Below are 23,798 nucleotides of genomic sequence, written 5' to 3' on the forward strand. Positions count from 1 at the left end.
AGGGTGAAATTCTAAGAACTGTCAAGGTGGGGTGTTATGAGATGGCCAATGATTCCCCTCATCCTTTTTAACCCAAAAGAAAGCCTTCAAACCAGAGTTTGGCCACTCTCAGCAAGAGGGCCATATTTCTTGGACAAGGTTGTTGTAGGGTATGACAGACTGCTTCCTTCATGGATGTGGGGAAGATCTGCCAGTATCTTGTTCAGGACACTCCCAGCCAGAAGCCACAGCCCTGCCAGCATTCTCTGACTCAGGGGATGAGTCCTTTACAGTACCTCTGTCTCCGCTGCCTTGAGGACTACAGAATGAGGTGATTCCCCTTTAACAACTCCTGCAAGGCAAGGCCTACCACACTCCAGGTTTTTTCTGCTTACATAAGGCTTTGTGTGGCACCAACTCCCTGCAGAGGCAACATCTACAGTTGCTACTGGCTTTCAGAGCTGTCCAAGGTCCTGTTCTTACCTGCCCACATTTCACTAGCACCAGTCACTGCCTGCTTCCACTTTGAGTCTCCACCTCCCATGGCTCTGGACATTAGGCATCCCTGCATTGCCTAAAAAACTGTGCACTGGTCCTTCTTGCCAGAAGAGAGTGAGCATTGCACAGTTGCCTAGGCAACCCAGGGATGCTTGCCTAGCTTCTGGGGCAGTAACATGAGGAGACAAAATGGCCCTCTGTTGCCTAGGTGATTGTACAATGCTCACTCTCTACCAGTGACAGCAAGCATTGCCCAACCATCTGGACAATGCAGGGATACTTGCCCAAATTTATGGTGCTAGGCTGGAGCATAGCACTAGAAGTCTTTCTGTGCTGCGGGCATTATTATTATTAATATTATTAATATTCTTCACTTATAGGGCACCTAATGTTTTCTAAGGGCTGTACATATATAAAAAGATAAGGCATGTTTCCCTTAAAGATCACAGTCTAATAGATATTACAGAAAAGAGGAGGAAATGTACCGTAGTTAGAAGAGGAAGCAGGGGTGCTGGGTCCCAGTCAATCTTGGTGGCCTGGCTAGTGACAGAGACCAGAGTATGGCTCTATTCATCTCTACAATCCTGGGGCAGTCACTGAGCCACCACAACCCAACCTTGCCCATGGTACACTGGTGCATTTCACTCCCAACAAAAACCCAATCCTCCACATTTTACACCAGATTTGTGGGTGATACTTTGACCCAGCGGTACTTTATTCAGATCTATGGATGAATGTGTGGGGGTCAGGAACTGGAACTGTAGGCTCAGGCCTGCTCCCTGCTCTGTGGACATTTGAAATGGAGTATCACAAAATATTAGCCATAACCTGTCCTGCTTGTAGCACCGTTGAAGTTGATGCTAGTTTTTAAATTTCGGAGTCAAACAAGCAGCAAGTTCCATTGCTCTGTTTTCATCTTCAGGCTCTGACTGAGCAAACAAGGAATCATATTCCAAAGCCCATAGCATTTAGACAGAAATGAAAGAGTTGCATTTAATTAAAAAGTTACTTCTGGAGCTGGGATTCAGAGTCAAAGGTCCAAGTGCCTGATCCCAAGTGGCTCAGTCTCTCTGTGAATCACAGCAAGTAAACCACTGGCAAGTCACTATGAAACCTTCCCCACACCCCAATGCACATATGCCTGCTGTGACATCAGGGAAGATTAGTGAATTGGGATGCAAGCAACATCAGAAGTCAAGGATGACTTATTATGAGATACTGAGATACAACTTTTTATTAAAAAAAAGCAGACATTTTGCTAGTGGAGGGGAATGATAATCTAGTGGGTGGGAAGAGAAAAGGAAACATTTTGGAAAAGCAAAAAGTGAGTAACAGCAGCAATTTGGGACATATTCACCAACACTGTTCAGCTGGTAGAGCATGAGACTCTTAATCTCAGGATAGTGGGTTTGAGTCCCATGTTAGGCAAAAGCTTCCTGCATTGCAGGGGGTTGGACTAGATGACCCCCGTGGTCCCTTCCAACTCTGCAATTCTATGATTCTATGACTATGGTAGCATTGTTAAAGCTTTATTTACTCATCTGCCTCCTTGCAGAAATGCTACTCTGCAAAGGTTTCAGCCCAACCCATCAAAGGCAAGGGGTGACATAGTAGAAAGCAATGGAACCTGACACGAATGGATTTACTGAGTCCTTGAACGGGGAGGTTGGCATGCTCTATATTTCAAAATGATGATGAAAAAAAATTAATCAGGCTTAAGGAGTCATCAGTTCAGTCAGCCTGCGCTGCTTTCTGGCAAAAGTGGAAGCTGGAAGAAGGATGTGGCTCAGCCTCCCCACCCCCCGGTCATCTATTCAAAAGGATTATGTACACTGCCGTAGAGAAGGGCCTTGAATAACTCCTTAGGGAGAGCTTTGTTTAAGTAAATGGAGGTGTTTGCTGTTATCCTGGACAACCTAAAGCACACAAGCTGAAATACGGTCACAAAGCAGCAGTCCGTGGAAGCAGTATGAACCCTGCCTCAAAGAGCTTCTTTGTCCCCGGTCATCCCAGCAGCTACCACACAACAAGGTGCTCCCAATGCCCCAAGAAGTGGTCAGTGCTCCACCTCTGTACCATAATATGTCTTCAGGCTGCTCCTGGTCAGTTACCTGGCATAGGTGTCCAACTTGCAATGCCTAAATAACCATACTTAGCATTTTAATAGCACGTCTCAAGCATTCTGAGCACACACCCTCCCCACCTATTATTGCAGAATCCTTTATAACAGTTCTGAATCAAAAGCCAGCAATATTATTACCCACTCACTCTGAATAGTGCAGAGAAAAGCTGAGGGAACAGCATATTTCCTTAATCTTAATGCGATCTTGCAAGTTTGCAACTGGGTAGGATCTGAAAGGGGTGGGAATATCCCATTTCACAGCTTGCACTCTTTGCCACACCAACTCGGCCTATCCAAATTTGTCTGTGTGCTTGTGCAAGAAAGATACACTTATTGGAAATTATTAGAGACAGGCCACGGATTCATTTCAAGGCCACTCAGAAAATTGCCCTGAGCATTCTTTCACCCAGGGCCAAACCTGGTTATCTAAGATTCCAACAGCTTTAACCCAATTTCTTCTCCAACAGGAAAAGATCTCTTTCTGAACAAGTAATCTTGGGGTCATATACACTGGCGCCGTTCAGAAAATGCTCCCTGGGCTGTGTTATTATTCCAATCTTTTTAAAACATGCATGGTGTGTGTGTGTGTGTGTGTGTGTGTGTGTGTGTGTGAGAGAGAGAGAGAGAGAGAGAGAGAGAGAGAGAGAGCGCAACAGCAACCAAAAGTTGGCTGGAAATGGCATACTCCTTTCACAGAAATAAAGCCATATGCAGGAAATCCTCAAATCTTTGTCACGATGTCTGCTTGACAGGCAGGGGGAAAGCTGCCAGGCTGTGTGGGTGGCACCATCATGGCTGCCAACAGGCAAGTCTGAAACATGTGTCTTTATTTATGATGTTTGCTGTAAACCTTTGCAGCATAAGCAAAGCAGAACTGGGCTGCCAAACTACATATCCTCGGGAGGAGAGAGGGCAAGAGGAGCAACAATCCCTGGGCACAAGTTGCCCGTTTGCCTACATGGTATTTCATGCCAACATGGAGTGAGGTTTTGGGATGGGGGAGGAAAGAGACTTAGAATAGAGCGCATATAATTAGGCATGTGAGCTTGCACACAGGAAGTCAGGGGATCCTTCCTAAGCCTTTCCAGAAATAGCGTTCTGTCACCAAAAGAACTATGAGTCCAGTATATCTGAAGGAGCGTCTCCAACCCCATCATTTTACCCGGACACTGAGGTCCAGCGCCAAGGGCCTTCTGGCAGTTCCCCTACTGCAAGAAGCCAAGTTACAGGGTACCAGGCAGAGGGCCTTCTCGGTAGTGGCACCCACCCTGTGGAACGCCCTCCCACCAGATGTCAAAGAGAAAAACAACTACCAGACTTTTAGAAAACATCTGAAGGCACCCTGTTTAAGGAAGCTTTTAATGTTTAATAGGTTGTTGTATTTTAAAATTCTGTTGGAAGCCGCCCAGAGTGGCTGGGAGGCCCAACCAGATGGGTGGGGTATAAATAAATTATTATTATTATTATTAGTCTTCCAACAAGTCCCTCGTTTGCAGAAGGAGTTGCTGGGATGTTGACACTGGGATAGTTCAGGATGGGCAACTGGTATAACAAGAGAGCACACCAGTCAAATTTTGAAATTAACCAGCAGGAAAAGCAAATAAACCTATTTTAGATGTACACCTAAATATGTCACACGAATGAGATAAGCATGTGTTGAGAAATACAGTTGTCATGCAGGTCAAGAATGGGATAACTACCTGCCCCGAGGGGCACACCTTGGGATTGGGGTGTGGAAGCAGCAGCCGGGGGATAGAAAGATGTAACATCTTACAAGGACTGGAAGAAACACAATGGACAGAATAACCTCCACACACACTGAAAGAACAAGGATATAGCTTGAGTTCCTCACTTGTAGTTTTAGAAATCATTTAATGTGTCAACATGAATCGAAGTTATTAATATTGCAGTTGTTGTATAAAGGATTATTATTATGACTGGAAGGTTATGGAAATTAATAAGATTTTGGAATGCAGAAATAAAGCAAATAATCAAGCCATCAATTCTAGCATGCAGGGGGCCACTTTATCTAAATTATATAATTCAGTACTCAAACCATTGGTATTAATAATCACATTATACATTAGCATTGTTATAATGAGGCTATTATTGGATTGTAATTGAAAACTAATAAAAATTATTATTATTATTATTTTTAAAGGTTTGCTCTCTTCCTGGCATGGACAGCTCAGGAGACAGACTCAGCCTTGCACCCTGTTCTCTGCTGCTGAGCTGTTTCCTGCTAATTGGCAGAGGAGAGATCAGGAGAAGAGAAAGTTTAAACTTCCCCCTCCCCTCTCCTTACTGACTGGAGGGAAAGATCCTTGTAGTTTCACTCCTTGTTTTCACTAAGACATGGGCAGGTAGTCCCTCCCCTACCTGGCTTGGTCTCCTTGGCAACGCTTCCCCCAGGTGGGATTGGGCAAATGACTGAGGTAGGCGGAGACCTCCAGGTATCCCACCTGAGGGAAGGCAAGGCCAAGCCTATGCTGTTGGAGCAGCTCCAGATCTAGGGGCTGCACGCGTCCACGCAAAGGGCGCCCCCCGTTTTAAGCGGGGAGCGGTCATTGTGCACATTTCGGGGTTGGAAAAGTGTATTGCAAAATTCACTGGTGATTTTCAAAGGACAGTTGCGTCTCCATTCACACATCATTTCAGGAAGTGCAAATTGTGGCTATATGCCTTAAAATGTGAACACGAACCAAATTTCTCCCCAATCTGAGAACTTCTACATACCATAAACCCAACCAATGCAGACGACTTCGAAGATAGCGAGGAAAAGCAGGCATGTCCCACTGGCTGCGTAATAATCAAACAGCTGGAAGATGTACATTCCACCCTGCAAGAGGCACAAAGGGGGAAAGGAAGCCCATTTGCAAACAACTAGAGCAAAATGGCTGAAGAAGCCAACAAAGCAGTGAGCTATATTAGTATGGTGTTAAGAGGCACAGAAGAACTCACCTTGCTATTAAAAAAAAAATCTGTCAAGCAAACCCATCTAAATGCCTCTTCACTGTGGGAGGGTGTTGTCAAAATGCCTTGACACAGATGTTGGTGGACTCCAGCTCCCATCAGCCCCAGCCCACATGGCCAGTGCTTAAGGATGCTGGGAGTTGTCGTCCAGCAACAATTGGAGAGCACCAGGTTCCCCCTTCCTGGATTACAGGTCTTAGTGAAAGAGGATCACAGCCCTTCTCATTTCCTACATTCCACAGAATGCCTACACATTTTTGCAATTCCACAAGGCAGAGGGACTTGATCCACCTGGAAAATGCAATGATCCAAGTGCCTCTGGCGCAAGTTCCCAATACTCCTTGGAATAGAGGCCTGAAAGAGGAAATGGAACGGGACTCCTACGCTCTTCTGCTGCTGAGAACATGCCTGACCATGCTGACCTTTGGTGCCAGCTCTGGGTTCTTTGCACAGATGGTAGATGTATGTTCTCTAAGGTGGGCCATTTGGGGGCTTGGTGCACAGACTGAATCCTCACATAGTACCGATGTGCCTCACATTCTCCATCATTTCACAGATGGAAATGGGGACACTTGCCTCTGGGGTGCCTTGTGTGACACCCATTGGCATCAAAGCACTCTCAAACCTTCACCAAGGCCCCCAGCCTCTCCTCTCACAATGAATGGAGCCTTTGGGGGCTTTTTTGATTGCTTGCCTGGGTGGAGGATGGCTTTGCATGTAGAAACCAATAACTTCAGTGTGGCCGGATATGTAGCCTAATGTACAAAGATAATAATCGTATTTGTTGTTCCACCCACTTTTGCCTCCAGAAGATGACCTATGAAGGAACACAGCTCTCAGGCTGAAAATAGTTCTCCACCCCTGGTTCAAAAGGCACCCCAGAGACAAAACAAGGAAGAAAAGAGGGGTAGTGATTTATTTGGGTCAGGCACCAAAATACATGGACTGTCCCTGGGGGAAAGGACATATACAGTCATACCTTGGATCTCAAATGCCTTGGCTCCTGAACAAATCGGCTCCTGAACAATCAAAACCTTGAGTGTTCCAGTTTTGGGACGATTTTTGGAAGCCAAACATCCAGTGAGGCTTCCACGGCTTCCAATTGGCTTCAGGAGCTTCCTGCAGCCAATCAGAAGCTGCACTTCAGTTTTTGAACGTTTTGGAAGTCAACCAGACTCCCGGAACACATTCTGTTCAACTTCCAAGGTACAACTGTATAGCATATGGAAATGCAAATCGCATTGCAGCTTCTTCTAACCATTTATGTGAGCTTAGAGTGCTGGATAATAGTGATTGTATGCCATTTTGTGGTTGATAGGGCAGGTGTTATTTCCAAATGCCTCTTCTGCCCTCCACTGAACTCTGCTTCTTACTTCAGTGACCAGTAGCAAGCCAATCAAGTAGCAGATCACTGCAATGCCCAGGATCAGCATCTCCCGACGACCTTTCTTACGGAAGATGTCCGGGAACAAGTCAACAATGGCTGTCACCAGGCTCTCGACACAGACAAACTATGGAAGAAATAGTAATATCAGGAAATACCATGTTCCAGAGCTCCCCTTCCTCGGTCCTCCCTCTCCTCCAATTTCCTTGTCAGTGTTCACTCTTAGCCAGGCACAGGCAAACTCCGACCCTCCAGATGTTTGGGACTACAATTCCCATCTTCCCTAGCTTAACAGGACCAGTGGTCAGGGATGATGGGAATTGTAGTCCCAAACATCTGGAGGGCCAGAGTTTGCCTATGCCTGCTCTTAGTCATAACTTCTTGTAGCCATAACCCGGTCACGCACATCTCTCAGCACATGCAGGACTGGACTTGAGATACACTGCTGGAAACCAACCCCACCCTGCCACACACAGTGTTTGCAATGGCATGCCTCACGTGGCCTGAATCCTTCCATGTGGGTGTGTGCATGACTGCCTTGGCACAAGTCAAAGTAGCTGGAAGCCAAAACTTCCCCTTGCCCCTGGGGAGGGTTTGTAACTCAGCGATGGGAGAACATTTTTTCTGCATGCAGAAGACCCATGGTTAATTCTTGGCAGCTCCAGTTAAAAGGCTCAGAAGATACCTCCATGCAAGACCCTAGAAAGACTGTGTGTGCGTGTGTGTGTGTGTGTGTAGATCTATAAATAGTGGCCAGCATGCACTGTAATGGATGCGTGTTAGTATATCCATAGTTAGCCAATTCAGCTGCTTTTTCTTCTCTAGACTGGTGACTGGGAGCAGCCGCCGAGACCACATAACACCGGTCTTGAAAGACCTACATTGGCTCCCAGTACGTTTCCGAGCACAATTCAAAGTGTTGCTGCTGACCTTTAAAGCCCTAAACGGCCTCGGCTCAGTATACCTGAAGGAGAGTCTCCACCCCCATCGTTCGGCCTGGACACTGAGGTCCAGCGCTGAGGGCCTTCTGGTGGTTCCCTCACTGCGAAAAGCGAAGTTACAGGGAACCAGGCATAGGGCCTTCTCGGTAGTGGCGCCCGCCTTGTGGAATGCCCTCCCACCAGATGTCAAAGAAATAAACAACTATCTGACATTTAGAAGACATCCAAAGGCAGCCCTGTTTAGGGAAGTTTTTAATGACTGATGTTTTAATGCATTTTTTAATCTTTTGTTGGAAGCCGCCCAGAGTGGCTGGGGAAACCAGCCAGGGAAATAATCATCATCATCATCATCATCATCTCTCCCCACCTCATAATATTTAACCATGTAAGCAGCTTGAGAAATGACGTTTCATTTGGGAAACCAAAAAGGTGGGTGGGTGGGGGAAATGGATGCAACAAGAAGGAAGTTTGCATTTGTGTTAGCAAAATCTGTGGATCGTGACGGCTCACCTGGCACCTTCATTACCTGTCTTTAGGCTCCAGGCAAAAACATTTCTCTATAACAAGGTCTTTGGCTGATTAACATTCTGCGGCCATTTAAATGTGTTTGTGTGAGGGGGTTATTGGTGGTGGTTTGTTTTGTTTTATTATGTATTATGTATTTTTATGTTGTGAACTTCCCTGTGATCTTTGGATGAAGGGAAGTATAAAAATTTAATTAATTAATCAGTTAATTAATTAATAATGCACATTCGATGCAGGTCGAGGTGAAGAGCTTCCCACATCTTTTCACCAATCTATACAACAAATTAATGCTTATCATTTATTAGTGTCACTCCTTTTTTCCAAATACCATTTAGTAGGTTTCCCCCCTGCAAGATACTATTACAATCATACCACCCCCAAACTCAGGAAAATGATAAATATTTTTCCATACTTGACTGTCCAGTCCCAAGAAGATCAGCATAAGGAAGAACAAGCAGGCCCAGATCTGAGACACAGGCATCATGGTGACAGCTTTTGGGTAGGCGATAAATGCTAATCCAGGACCTACCAATTGAGCAGAAACAGGTGAACTGATGTTTCACTAACCCAATAGATAAACTGGGTTGATATAGACACATCTACATCTATCATGAGGTGTATTTCCATGTACAACAAGGTGGAGGGAAAGGGCCAGATTCAACTACCCCATTCAGCTGTCAGAAGTTGGTGCAAGGACTTCCACTAGCAGAACAGGACTTTCTGCTCCCTCCCCTCATTCACCCTGTGCATCCCCCAAATCTGCTCTGGAGGATTTGGCAAAATCCCAGAACAGTGAACAGGTGGGAGGAAAGGAGATATTCTTCCATCAGACAAGCATATAATGGTTGTGCTGATAGAACAATCTCCTTCGTGCTACACAGAATTCTACCCAAACAGTTGCATCAAACCAAGTCATACTCATAGTAGACCTATTCACACCAATGGACTCAAGTTAGTCAAGTCCATTGAACTCAATGGGTCTACTCGGGATATAATTTATTGGATACAACCCAGTGCCCTTTATCTTTCTAACCAGATGCTCAATCTAATATTTTATGCTGGCCTTTTTAGCAATTTTTTTTAAACCTCCTTTAGTGTCGTAGTGGGACCTACAACAAAAGCTTCCAGGTTCTGGAAACCCATCCACTCAATTCTGGCCCTCTCATTCCCAACAGTAAGTCTGGATTCCACACCCTCTAAACATGCTCAGTCCATCCATCAGGGTGGGGGTCTATTATTCCTCCCCACATCTATTTTACCTTCATAACAACCCCACCAAGTAGGTTAGGTTTAGAGTTCCCTGGTTGAGTGGGGTCTTCCCATTGTCTTGATGGTCTCAGTCAGTGGATTGAACTAGCTCTCATAATGATCCCTAACTGAGCCACTATATGAAAAGCCAGGTATTGCACAATAATACAGAATGGATCACATGTTCTAGGAATTTTTGCTGGGGGTGAATGCAATCTTGGCTCTTACAAGTGGCATGAAGATATGCATTATTCCACTCTGTTTATGTCCTGATATGTAATGTCAGCTGGTTCTGGCCAAAGAACAAACTCAGAACATCAACAGTTTTAGAGGCAATAAAAAATATTTTCCGCCCGTAGTCCTGATAACTTTTCTGTGTCTCTTCAGGCTTGGGAAGGGTCATAGCTCAGTGGTAGAACATCTGCTTTGCATGCAAAAGGTCCTGGGTTCAAACCCCAGTATTTCAAGGTAGGGTTGGGAATGCCCCCTGCCTGAAGTCCTAGAGAGCCACTCGTGGTCATAGTGGACAATACTGATGACCAATGGGCTCAGTATATGGCAGCTTCCTGTTCATAGTTCCATTCTTAAGACCCCAACCCATGCTTTATATTTCACCCGTCTCTTTGTTGCAGTCCCTGCATGCTCACCTGATTCAGCCACATATGAGACGGGCACACCCTGTTCGTGCGCCATGAAGCCCAACACAGAGAAGATGGCAAAGCCAGCCACAAAACTGGTGGCACTATTCAGGAAGCAGAGCATAAAGCAATCCCTGCCGGGGCAAAACAAAGGTGAGTGGGTTACAACTGGAGGGTGCTCATGTCCTTTGCACCACCAGGCTGGAGGTGGGGCTTGTGCATTCAATTAAATTAAAGCTCCCCCTCCACCTTTTATCCCAGAATTTGAGCACTGGACCTACCAGTACTCATTAGCAGAGCAAACAGTTTGCAAGGCAGAAGATCTTACATTCAAGCCCTCACATCTCCTGATAGGTCTCCAAGAGACCTTTGCTGAGGAGCGCGGAGTATGCTTCCTAGTCTCGTCATAGTCAAAAGTGTTATGACTTCATATATGGCGTATGTGTGTGTTCTCTCTCTCTCTCTCTCTCTCTCTCTCTCTCTCTCTCTCTCTCTCACACACACACACACACACACACAGGCCATCAGTCCAAAAAAACCCACACCCCAAAAGCAACCACTAAATCATTGTTAGCTGAATGTCCTCACAAAATTAATCTAGGTCACTACTTTATTTACGTTACTTATGAAGAGCCTTTCTAGTCTGCCCTTCACCTCAGTGGATCCCAGGGCTCAGTACAAAACAGAGAAGGTATAAAATCATATAAGGCACAATAATAAATCATCAATAAACAATAAGAGCGGCTAAAACAAGAGAACCAGCTAACCTGCCATCAACTAAATGATAAAGTAACTACTGCAAAGGCAAAGAGACAAGCCTTTAATTGGCATCCAAATGATACGTGTATTGGCACCAAGTGGACTTTTATGGGGAGGGTATTCTCCAAGTGGCTCACAAGTCTGAGATTGGTTGAATCATGATGAACATATTGGGGGTGGGGTGCGATGAAATAATTTGGACAACTCAAAAGGAAGCATCATGAGTAGAGGAAAATCCATGTCCCAAACCTTGATAGGGTGGAAAATTCTACTCCAGTCACAGAATTTGGAACTGCTTGCTGCAGAATCCCAAGGGAGTCTGATCACAGTGAAGCACAGCTGAGTCGGGTTGCAATATTCCCCAAAGTGAAAATCTGGACAAAGTTTTTGAGTTTTTTGTTTGTTTTCTTTTTGTCAAAGTAGCTGAGATTTTTTGGGGAACATCTCCTTACCTGTAGCAATTGTTGTTGTACTTGTTGTAGCTGCCCAAAGCTATGAGGCACCCCTGGCAGATGGCATAAGAGAAGAAGATCTGAGTGCCTGCGTCCATCCATACCTAGAGCAAAAGCAAAGGGGAATCATGTCTAGATTCAGAAAGCAAACAATCACAGTCTGGCAGACAGGGCATCGTTTGAGATGCCAGGCACAAATCCTGCATCTGTGTCAACTGCCGTGCTTAGGTGACGTCTTTTATGCCCATGTGACAGTTGCTGCTTTTGCAAGAGAGTAGGAGAAGCCCTATTAACTTTCTTGTGTTAAATGTGCATTCTTGACCTTTGTAATGTTTTATTTTGAAATCTTTAAGATATATTTTAGTTTCCTGTTTATTATGCTGCTTTGAATGTACACTTTATATCTGACTTTCTTTGGTAATGTTTTATTCTGGGTTGTTTTATTTGATGGTTTAAGGGTTTTTTAAAATATATATATATAAAGCGGTATATAAATGAGATGACTAAAGATGAAGATGCAGCACCTGTCATTTCCACCATGCTATACACTTAGCTGAGCATCGGGACGGAGGAATCTCTCAACTTCTGTTTCTCTCACTTTGTTCTCTTCCCTACTTTATGCTTGGTTTACTCCATTTCTGCATTTGCACATTTTCCTACAAAACATTCACAAGAAAATTCATGCGCATTTGTGTGCAGAATTCTCCTAATATGTGATTTTTTTGTATACAATTTTGCACAATATATGCATTTCTGGAAACTTCCTCCTCTAATGCAATGTAGTGTGTATGTGTGCTTTATTTTCATTAATATATGTACTTTAGGGCACACTTTGTGGTTGAGAACACTATTGCAAACTTCAGGGAAGTGAAAAATTCAGAGGATAACTGTTTTTCATTTACAGTGGTATTTTGGTTCTCTGACTTAATCCATTCCATAAGTCTGTTCGACTCCCGAAACCATTCAAAAACCAAGGCACAGCTTCCAATTGGCTGCAGGAACTTCCTGCACTTAAGCGGAAGCTGCGTCGGACGTTCAGCTTCCGAAAATCGTTCGCAAACTGGGGCACTTACTTCTGGGTTTGCAGCATTCAGGAGCCAACTTGTTCAACAACTAAGCCGTTCAAGAAATGTGAGTTATATAAAGGTAAAGGTAAAGGCACCCCTGACCATTAGGTCCAGTCATGGCCGACTCTGGGGTTGCGGCGCTCATCTCGCTTTACTGGCTGAGGGAGCCAGCATACAGCTTCTGGGTCATGTGGCCAGCATGACTAAGCCGCTTCTGGCGAACCAGAGCAGCACACAGAAACGCCATTTACCTTCCCGCAGGAGCGGTACCTATTTATCTACTTGAACTTTGACGTGCTTTCAAACTGCTAGGTTGGCAGGAGCAGGGGCCGAGCAACGGGAGCTCACCCCATCGCAGGGATTTGAACCACCGACCTTCTGATCGGCAAGTCCTAGGCTCTGTGGTTTAACCCACAGCGCCACCCACATCCCTAATAAGGTTAGTACTAGGTACTTAAACATACATAACCCTGAAGGAAGGTATATAGGTTGGTACTAAAATGGGAACCCTTGAGTCTTGAAAGGGTTGGTCCCTTATATTCTGTCTCATTCATTTCCACTTGGCCTAGGAGGTCAGGGCCCTAAATGATGCCAGCTGCAGTCTGTTTCTACGAAATGTTTTGCATTGCTGGCTAATAATCGCTACAATTGCTAATACTACCATATTTATGAAGCATGTCTGATATATTTATGTTTTAGTTGTGCCCATTTACTGATTTGTTGACTGCCTGGCTTCGAGCATTATTTGGTTGCTTGTGCTCTCCGTTCATTTCTTGGCTGCTGAAACTATCTGTTTAATCTGCTTTCTGGGTTGTATTTTCAGCTTGCCTTGGTTTTATTATTGTTTATTTTCTATTGCTAAAGATATAAGTTAACAGCAGTGGCATGTGGGGTCGGGTGGAGCTGCCTGCCCAACCTTGGCAATGCGACTGATTATCTGCATGGGATCAAGCAGTCATGTGACCATGGCGCCAACAGGAGAGCTACAGACAATTCTCACACCATCACCACCCAACATGTAAGCAATGTATGGGTAGCCTGTGTGACCAAAAAGCATGGTAGAAATGTCTTTAGAAACAAAGGGCACAAAACACCATCTTTTTAAAAAAAATAGCAATGGGGCATAAACCTGTAGCAGGAATGGACAGGCCATCACTAGTTTCATATTTAGAGTAGCCACTTGTACTGTACAGTGATTATTATTATTTTTTGGTAAAAAATAATGAGATGCCAGTGCTCATATCTTGATCCAAGTGCTGTGGGTACCTACACAGTAAAAGGCTACAAAAGTGGATGGTACTCTGTACCAGCAGGTATAATCACAAAGGAGCATCGCATTTGTGAACCATCAAAATAGAGGAAATCCATCCCCCCCCCCCAAAAAAAATAGTAGTGCAGAAGAATTTCATAATATTTGCATAATATTTGCTGGTCCTACTCAGAGTAGAACCATTGAAATCAATTGCCCTGAATCACTTAGGTGCATTTATTTCAGTGGGTCTACTCTGAGTAGGACTTAGTTGATCACAACCCAATTACTATAATTTCAATAGCAATGCAACACATCTCAATTCAGTGAGAAAATGGCGGCCTCTTTGCCTGCTCAGTCTGAATGTAACTGCTCAGTCTGAATGTTATCTTTAAACCAGTCTTGGACCCAACAGCCTTTCAAATAGAGGACTGTCCACTGTAAAAAAAAATAAAGCACCCAGCTACCCTGTTCATAATTGTTGAACCACAAACTATGCAGAAATAGTTCCCATATTTCCAATATTCCTGACTGCTTGCAGTTGAGATGATAACTATGTGATTTTTTTCAGGGGTTTTTCTTTGGCTAGAAACTCTGGCCTCTCTGGGGAAATTCTGGCGTTATCCATGAGAAACTCAAGCCAGATCCCAGTAAATTAGAAGAGACATTATCTTTCTCTTTCTTAATCATTTTCACTTAGGGCTCGGTGAAGCCATCTGTCAGGTATTGAATATTTAATAGGAGCAGCCGCATTTGCTGTGCCTTAAGTGCCAATGGCCTAACATATCCATATTTTAAAATATTCTGGCAAGCAGCAGTCCTCGTGCTAGAGTAAACTTCTGCTGCCCTTTAGAAAGGGATGCTGCCTTTAAGGTGGAATGCTAAAAACTGCTTTAGAGGGAGCAAGGTTGCCCTGTGTGACCTAGATATTTTTGTCCATGAGGATTCTTTTTTAAAAATAAAAATAAATCCAAACTGATGCAGAAATATGAATTTAAGATTGGGGGAAATGAGAAACTGAGAGAAACTGACAGATTTCCCTATCCTCTTTTATATGTAATATTTTATGTTTGCATGGACATTTTATTCTACTGGTTTAATCATGTTCTTAGATCTTTGGTTCTTCAGGTATTTATGGAGGAGAAAAATCAGACCTTGTGATTTCTAGCCACCAAATTCAAGCCCATCAGATCAGAATCATCCATAAACTCACCTGGGGATCTGCTAGCCTTGAAATGTCTGGCTTCAAATAGAACAGAATCCCTTCCGTTGCACCAGGAAGAGTGACTCCTCGAACCAGCAGAACAATCAACATCAGGTAAGGAAATGTGGCAGTGAAGTAGACCACCTGCAGGCAAGCAGAACGGAGATGTAGAGACAAAGTCCTCCTGAACTTAGGACTGTGATCAGGGTTAGAGAAGGAAGGTAATCTGAGAACAACATTGGAGAAAAGTGGAGCTTATTTACAACATACTGGAATACTAAGATCCAAGACACAATCAACCCATGCAGGGGGAATATAGAAATAATTAGGTTAGTACTAGGTACTTAAACATACATAACCCTGAAGAAAGGTATGACAGTTACAGCAATATTATGGGAATATTATAACAATGAAACCATTAAATTCATTGGCGTTTTAAAAGTACTAAAAACAGATTATTTTATCGTGGGCTGAGCAAAAACTTTAAAAAAAAAAGAACTATTGTTGCTGCTGTTAAAAGCAGGTGACATTTAGGGACGTCTCATTGGCAGTCAGAACTGCCAATCAACTCAAGCAAAGTAACTATGTTCACATATCACGCTAAGCCAAGCCATGGTTTAGTGTGAATGTGCATAGGCTTCTGAATCAGGAGAAGGTGGCTGCTTTGCTTTTCCTCAGTCATTCAGCTGCATTGCTTCACTGCACGGCATTAATCACAGTTCATGGTTTCAGATTACAAGACATAATCCATCGGACAAACCTTGGTTAGTCTAGAGAGAGCTAAATCACAAGCCTGGGTTCGGACAACACTCTAAACCAACCCATGGCTTAGCTCAGCTCTGGAGCAGAACCACCAGGCAGAAGCAAAGCACCTGCCATCTCCTCTTCCAGAGCCCACACATTTGCACTAAACCATGGCTTAGCATAACATGTGAACTAATATTATGTGTGAAATTACCCAGCATCCTTGGGTGACAGAGCACTGCACATTTCCCTGCCTCCAACATGAGCATGCTGTGAGCCAAGGATGCTGGAATACACCTTGCCATAACATCACCACACATGGCAGGTGATGCTACCTGAAATTGACCCTCGAGTTTATCTTCGGCTGAACGGAGGGATGAAAGGAATCTGCGAGCTTGCCAAGGAGTTGGTCGGGTCATTACTGAGTTATTTGCAGATCACTCTCCTTCCCAGGCTGAGAGGGGGGAAATGGCGAAAACAGGTTATTTACTGGGACACTGTGGGTTTTGCAGCTGCTGTTGAAGTTGCAGAACAATCAAGCACGGGACAGAGCAATGGAGAACTTCTGAAACAACAATGGGATATTAGCTCCACCCAAGGCATAAAGGAGAACAACAACAACCGGGACAGAAAGAAACATCGTGGACAGAATAATTGCCACACACAGGAAGAACAAGGATATCGTTTGAATGCTTCACCTGTTGATTTATAAATCATTTAATGTGTCTATACGAATAGAAGTTGTTAATATTGCAGTTGTTGTATAAGGGATTGCAATTTTGACTGGAGTGTAATTGAAGTTAATAAGATTTTGGAACGCTGAAATAAAGTAAATCATCAAACCATCAATTCTAGCACGGGGGGCCGCCTAAATTACATAATTTGGCATCTGAACCTTTGGTTTTAGTAATTGAATTATAATTTGGCATTGTTATAATGAGGCTATTATTGGATATTGTAATTGAAAACTAATAAAAAATTATCAGAGAGAGAGAGAGGAAGGAGGGAAGGAGGGAAGGAAGGAAGGAAGGAAGGAAGGAAGGAAGGAAGGAAGGAAGGAAGAAAGAAAGAAAGAAAGAAAGAAAGAAAGAAAGAAAGAAAGAAAGAAAGAAAGAAAGAAAGAAACCCTTGGGTCTCCTCCCTCTTCCTTTCTGCTCCTCCTTTGACACAGGGAACCTGACAGGTCAGATCAATATATTTTAGGAAGTGAAAAGCACACGGTTGCTCCTACTTTGCCAGTGGACTTGACTCCTTTCCAGATGCAGAAGTAGCAGATGATCCAGGCCAGCAGGAGACAGAGAGCCAGTTCCCACCTCACGGTGCCCAGATTATGTATCCCATCCGTTATTCCCAAGACTCTCCTCCTGCCAGTGCAGATTAAAAGATGAGATACAGGGTGATGTCCCAAGCCTGACATTTCACTATTAGCCAACTCCAGCCCCTTCCTGATTATTTTCACTTAGACCCCCATATAGTCGGTTTCCTTTTCTGCCGATGCTAAATGACATTCCTTCATCTTCCACCATTTGATCTTTCTACTTGGTTTCAATTTATCTTATTATCTTGAGCAATGGCCATCGCCCTCTTTCCACAGACTTCCCCTCCCCGCTCATCGCATTGCATGGTTTCCCCTCCTTTGGACAGTGGACATTTAGCCTTTTTAACTTGCTCAGAACTTGAGGCGTACAAATGTTCACATCCTTGTCCAATCCCTGAATTTTTTTCAGTGCCCCTGTCAATAAACTCATGAGGCTCCCCTTTGCCTGGGTCTTCTGTGCATGCTCCTTGTAACTTCCTTTTGCTGGAACATTACAGAGGCCAAATTCAAAAGTCTCCTGCCTTTAAATTATAGGGTAGGGGAAGGAATCAGAAAAATCTGAATACATACTCCCAGAACTCAGTGGCTGGAGAGGTGGCATTAGCTGGCATGATATTGTCCTCCGAACTCGAGCTGTTCAGAAAGTCCACACAAAGAGCTGTGGAAAAGGAGAAAGAGATTGGGTGAGAGTCTTCGACGCTTCAACAACATTCTGGCCTGACTTTGACCGGAACCCTCCCCTGCCCAGAGTTTCAGAAGGAAATGGGAGCTCCTTATTTATACAGAATCCAGATGTTTGTGGTATGCAGGTTATTACTGAGCAACACAGATACAAACTCCAGTTTCCCCTCCTCCTTTCCCCCACACACTCGCCTTCTGTCATCGCTTTGCATTCATCCAAGTCCACCCTCACTTACAAATGGTGGGGAGGGGCTGTGTGAGAGTTTATGGGTGAAATTCCTAGAGAGGGAAGCAAGTCGCAGAGCATCTAGCAGTGGTGGCGATAGCAGCTAACAACGTATTTTAAATGAGTAATGAAAGTCCAAGAGGAAATGCAAGAAAAGGAGCAGGAATTAGCAAATGTTGAGCATAAAGCAATCATCATCATCATATTTTTGGAAGGAAAGACATTCACAAGAAAACATCCTCGCTTCTCAATCATTTGGAGAAGCAGGACTGAACCTTTCTTGCAGTGGTGCCATCAAGGCAAGACTGTGGGGCAGGTGTCAATACCGCCCCCTACACACACACACACACACACACACACACACACACACACACACACATAGGGTGGCTCTGTGTCTTACTTTAGAAAGGGCAGATCTCTGTTTGAAGGAGCCCTCTCTCTATCTGAAGAGTTGTCCATGCTAAAGAGGCAGAAGAACCACAACAAGAGAGAGCAGTCAGGACTTTGACATTGCCCATCAACACTTAGTGCCTGGACAGCAGACTGAGCAGCCGCCCAAGACACTTGGTCATTTCTTTCCCAATATTGTGGGAAATTCATGCAGTGTTTGGGGTTTTATGTGGTGGTACAAATCAGCACAGAAGACCATCACCTCTTTCTTTGTTGCCCTTGGCAGCCATTGTGTGCTGGCACACACATCAAAAATGGAATACCAGCACCTCTTTTTTAAAAAAAAAAAAATACCCCAAAAAGCATTGGGTGTGTTGTATTCATTTTTAAGTGATAGTGATAATTTTGAAATTGCCTCTATGTATATAAATCTTCAGATTTATATAAATCTAAAAATCAAATATGGGTCCTCTTTTTTGGTGATGCCCCCAGGGTGGGATAAGAACTTCAGTTTTACAGGAAAGTTTGGTGTTTTGTCGTGTTTTTAATATTTTGTTGGGAGCTGCCCAGAGTGGCTGGGGCAATCCAGTCAAATGGGTGGAATAATAATAATAATAATAATAATAATAATAATAATAATAATAGCCCTGCTGAGCCAAGCCAAAGTCCAGCCTAGTCCATCACCCTCTTCTCTCAGTGGCAAACCAGAAGCCCACGGAAAATCTGCAAAGAAGGTCTTGAGTTTCACATCACGCTCTCCCCCCCCTCCAATCCCAGCGACCGTTCAGATATTCAGAGGCATACTGCCTCCAACAGGAAAAGGAAAAGGTAAAGAACCCATGGACGGTTAAGTCCTGTCAAAGGCGACTATGGGGTTGTGGCACTCATCATGCTTTCAGGCCAAAGGTTTGTCCACAGGCAGCTTTCTGGGTTATGGGGCCAGCTTGACTAAACCACCTCTGGTGCAACGGAACACCTTAATGGAAACCAGAGCGCACGGAAATGCCATTTACCTTCCTGTCACAGCTTTACCTATTTATCTACTTGCACTGGTGTACTTTAGAACTGCTAGGTTGGCAGGAGCTGGGACAGAGCAACAGGAGCTACTCCATCATGGGGATTCAAACCGCCAACCTTCTGATCGGCAAGCCCAAGAGGCTCAGTGGTTTAGACCACAGTGCTGTGAGCATGAATGCAGCAGGGCTGGCTTACTCTATTTTAGAGTAAGTGACGTTTTACCCATGGCCATTTATAAAGAGATAATCTTCACCTGCTCCCCACCCCCAGGGAGGACCATAAAGGGTCTAAAATTAACAAACTATGGGCAGATCCACATCACACATTTAAAGCAAGTTTAAAGCACATGACTACCCTCCCTCAAAGAATTCTGGGAACTGTAGTTTCCCTTTCACAGAGATGCCATTCCCCAGCACTGTTAACAAAAGCACAGTTCCCGTTATTATTTGGGGGGTGTCATGCTATTCAGATGTGCTCTGGAGATGCTGTTAACTTGTGGCGTGGGTGCCCTTACATGGAAATTGTGAAGGGAAGGCCCCCTACAGACTGGGAACAGGGATCAGATCCTTAAGGTGTCATTAAAAATTAAATGCCTGGTATGAGTAAAAGGAAAATGGCGATTTGTGATGTGGATACACTCGTTCCGCCTGCAGAGAAAGAGGCAAGAGACTGTAACAGAAGGCAAGAAGCATTCAGGGGCCAGGTGGAACCTCTGGCCTTGCTTCTCCAGCTTCTCCCTGTGGATTCTGAATAAAATGAAATAAAGCAAAGGCTGACTGTACAAAGGTGCAGTTCACAGCCCCACTGCATGAGACTCTGGTCTCTTCAGCGACTTGAAAGAGAGAGGCAGGCGGGGGGGGGGGGGGTTGCAGTGTTTATTGCCATGTGAGGAGGTCAGTGGTACAACATTCTTATCCTTTCAGTCATGAGTTCAGAAGGTCATGTTCCGCTCACAGAAAGGCTGTCCACAAAGCCAGGAACCAGCCAGGCACACAAAGGCTTTAAGGGAAAAGAACTAGACTTTTTTACTCAGAACAGAATTGACTACAACATATCTAAGGAGGAAAGCAAAGAGAAGAATGTGCAGTGAGTATTTCCTCTCTCTTTTTTTCCCCCCACACCCCCAAAAGCAAAACAAAAACCACTCTCTGGGAGTTGCACTCATGAGATTGAAACAGCCACAACCTTGTAAGGAAGCTCTTCACACAAGGGTTTTTCTTTCCAAGACATCATGAGGTCTTTTTAAAATAAAAAATCAAAAAAATAAAGGTACACCCCACATCTCTATCATCGTGATTGGGCTCAGAGAGAAAATAGGCAGTATCAAATCTTCTCAAAGACAAGACAAAGATGTATCACAAGCGCTAGCTTGCCTTGGTCCAGAGCCATCCCTAACCTTAGGCAGAGAATGATGGAGAAACCTCAGCCAACAGATTTGGGATAGCCTTTGAATTCTTCCAATAGTATCAACCACAACATCTGGGGTTCATTCACCTACCCATCTAAGTCCTAACTCAGAACAGACCCATTGAAATTAGTGGGCCTAAATTAGCCATGTTCATTAATTTCCATAAGTCTATTCTGAGTAGCATTGGATACAACCTAGTATATGTTATCATCTGCCAATAATGTCCTACATAGGTCTAACCAGTCAGTCTACGCTAAAGAATAAACAGACACAAATGTCACATCAGAAGTGACAATATTCAAATGCCAATTTTTTTGCTACTTTAAATTGTCAATTGCTTATTATATTTTCACCAGCAAGGGGGTGAGAAAAAGGATTTGCATTTTTAATTCTGTGTGCCAACGTATCTTGCGCCTGAACCTATGTAGCAAAGTAAGAAGAACTACAGTTCCATTTCTTCAGAAAGCCATGCAGGAGGTGGCATCTTGCCAGAGTCGTACCTGTGTTCCAGGTATTGCTGCAGCTGGCCCAGGGTAGAACAGCAGCGAAGGAGTTAAATAGGTAGAACAGAGCCCAAGCCAATATGATGATGTAGTAGACATTCAGGAACGATTCGATGACTTGGGAAGCATAGCCAATTCCTGAGTGGCAGAGAGAGATAAAGGTGATGGTTAAAAACAGACAAAAAAGGGCCACAATTTCCTGCCAAGCTGTGATTGAAAAAGACCTAGGTTTTCAGTTACTGATAGGACCAAACATAGTTCAGAGACTGGCCAGAAGCAGAGGTGGGGAAGCTGTGGATCTCCAGGTGTCACTGCCATCATCCCAGGCCGTGCTCACAGGGGCTGATGGGGTCCAGCAATGTCCAGAAGGTCACTAGTTTCCCACTCTGGTCTGAAGGCAGGTGAGATCCACATGCCTGTGGAGAGCAGAACCATTGCTTCACAGTGGGCAGGGCAATGGATGCAAATTTCATATTTGTAGAGTCTTCTTCTTTGGCGATCACTCGTAGCCGAGTAAGATTGTCTTCCATAAACATGGTTTTAACAATGAGTCTGTAAGTGACTGTGGAGGCCAATTCTGGATCCACACATCCTTCTACAGTGGGGACATTAGTTCCCAGGTGGGAGTTGATCACGCTGTGGATTTGCCAAGTGTGCCTTCCTCTTAGCACATTTCTCCCTTGCATCCTGAGTTTGAGTGTCTTCAAAGCCCATTACACCTTTGGTAAAGGCTGTTCTCCAATTGGAGTGCTTGCAGGCAAGTGTTTCCCAATTGTTGGTGTTTATACTACATTTTTAAAAATCTGCCTTGAGAGAGTCTTTAAACCTCTTTTGTTGACCACCAGCATTACACTTTCCATTTTTAAGTCTGGAATAGAGTAGTTGCTTTGGAAGACGATAATCAGGCAACCGCACAACATGACCAGTCCAACGAAGTTGATGTTGAAGAATCATTGTTTCAACACTGGTGAGGCTTCTTCCAGTATGCTAGTATTAGTTCGCCTGTCTTCCCAAGTGATGTGTAAAAGTTTTCAGAGACAGTAAGTTAGTACACACACACACACACACACACACACACACACACACACCTCTATCCTCCATCCAGGCGAGCAAGAAACATTACTAGAATTCAGGGACACATTCCAGGCAGGCAAAACCACTTGGGGGTGAAGCAATGGCCATGAGGGGTGTGGCCTGTGGATAGTTCCTAGGGCCGGGCAGAGAGACCTGGAGGGCCACATTTGGCCCTTTGTATGAGGTTCCCCATCCCTGTTGTACAGGATCAGTTTGCATCTCTGCAACGTAAACTGCCACTCCTAGCATAAACAACGCCTTGCAGGAAATCACCTCGCCCTTCAACTCCTCACTGCTGCTGCAAACAGGGAGCTCACGTTTTTATCTTAAACACAGAAAGACTTGCAGACTTGTGGTTCCTTGTTGCTGCCACCGCTTCTTCCTCCTCTGAATATATGTCCTTTCACACCTGCCTTGGCAGGGGCTCCGCAGTTTTAAACTTGTTCTGCTTCTGGCTGCTCCTTTGCCACCACCTTTTGACTCTGTATTGAGAACCAGCTCTGCCTCCAATATCTACACTTCAGAATGACTCGCCCTTTTGACTTAGACTGCAGTTCTGAACAGGTACAATGGCAGCTGGCTCTGAGCCATGCCCTGTAGCAGGGGAGCTCAGAGGGAATTAGATCAAAAAGTACAGTGCGTGTTTGGTGGAAAGCTACCAGGACTTCCCTTGTACTACCAACTTGCCTTCAAAGATAGGGCAGATCCGTCTCCAGGCAGTGATCCCACCCTGACCGGTATACTGCCCAAGGGCTGTCTCCAGCAAGAATACTGGGATCCCACAAGCAAAGAGGAATATGAGGTATGGGATGAAGAAGGCACCTGTGGGGAAAGAGAGCAGGGAGAGAAGCTGAAGCAAATTCATTATTAACACCTTTGTTAAAAAGAGGGGAAAGTGATATTTTCACAGGGCTGGATTAACGATCTTGCAAAATAGCTGCCTCCACAAATGCACATTAAGAGTCGTAAGAGTCTTTTTGGATCCCGAACACCACAAATCCGGAAGTGAGTGTTCCGGTTTATGAACATTTTTGGGAATCTGACAGGGCTTCCTGCAGCCAATCAGAAGCCGCGCTTTGGTTTCTGGATATTTTGGAAGTCAAAAGGACTTCCGGAACAGATTCCGTTCAACTTCCAAGGTACGACTGTATTAGCGTTTCATCACCATTTTTTGTTTTTACAAAATGGAGGGCAGTGACAAACAAAAGCAGAGAAGCAGTGAGGAAGTGCAATCCTTATGCTGACTACCTCTTCTCTGTTCTAAAATAACCCCAGCTACTTCCCCCCATCTCTCAACAGGGGGCAAGGAAGGCAAGCACCCACCCAAACAAGGTGCTCACCTCTCCCACTGGCCCCTCCTCTTTGCTGGACTCCTGTCAATAACATATGCTGCTATGT

General features: G+C 44.5%; 1 protein-coding gene across 4 annotated transcripts in view; it reads right to left on the minus strand.

Moving 5' to 3' along the window:
• Nucleotides 1-23,798, minus strand: part of LOC114605349 (sodium- and chloride-dependent betaine transporter-like) — a 47,755-nt gene that overhangs the window by 14,330 nt on the left and 9,627 nt on the right. For 3 of the 4 annotated variants that reach the window (XM_077935129.1, XM_028746521.2, XM_077935128.1), the window contains exons 3-12: nt 23,088-23,222; nt 21,324-21,464; nt 17,672-17,759; nt 17,015-17,147; nt 15,049-15,183; nt 11,520-11,623; nt 10,318-10,442; nt 8,835-8,947; nt 6,946-7,083; nt 5,336-5,438 (exon numbers count right to left, since the gene is read on the minus strand). In XM_077935129.1, coding sequence (XP_077791255.1) covers nt 5,336-5,438; nt 6,946-7,083; nt 8,835-8,947; nt 10,318-10,442; nt 11,520-11,623; nt 15,049-15,183; nt 17,015-17,147; nt 17,672-17,759; nt 21,324-21,464; nt 23,088-23,222 — 1,215 coding nt within the window. Of the gene's footprint in view, nt 1-4,068; nt 4,418-5,335; nt 5,439-6,945; nt 7,084-8,834; nt 8,948-10,317; nt 10,443-11,519; nt 11,624-15,048; nt 15,184-17,014; nt 17,148-17,671; nt 17,760-21,323; nt 21,465-23,087; nt 23,223-23,798 lie in introns of those variants that run through there. The other variant, XM_077935130.1, reaches the window with a different exon arrangement.

The sequence above is a fragment of the Podarcis muralis genome, chromosome 10 (genome assembly GCF_964188315.1).
Source record: "Podarcis muralis chromosome 10, rPodMur119.hap1.1, whole genome shotgun sequence".
In the NCBI taxonomy this organism is placed as follows: domain Eukaryota; kingdom Metazoa; phylum Chordata; class Lepidosauria; order Squamata; family Lacertidae; genus Podarcis; species Podarcis muralis.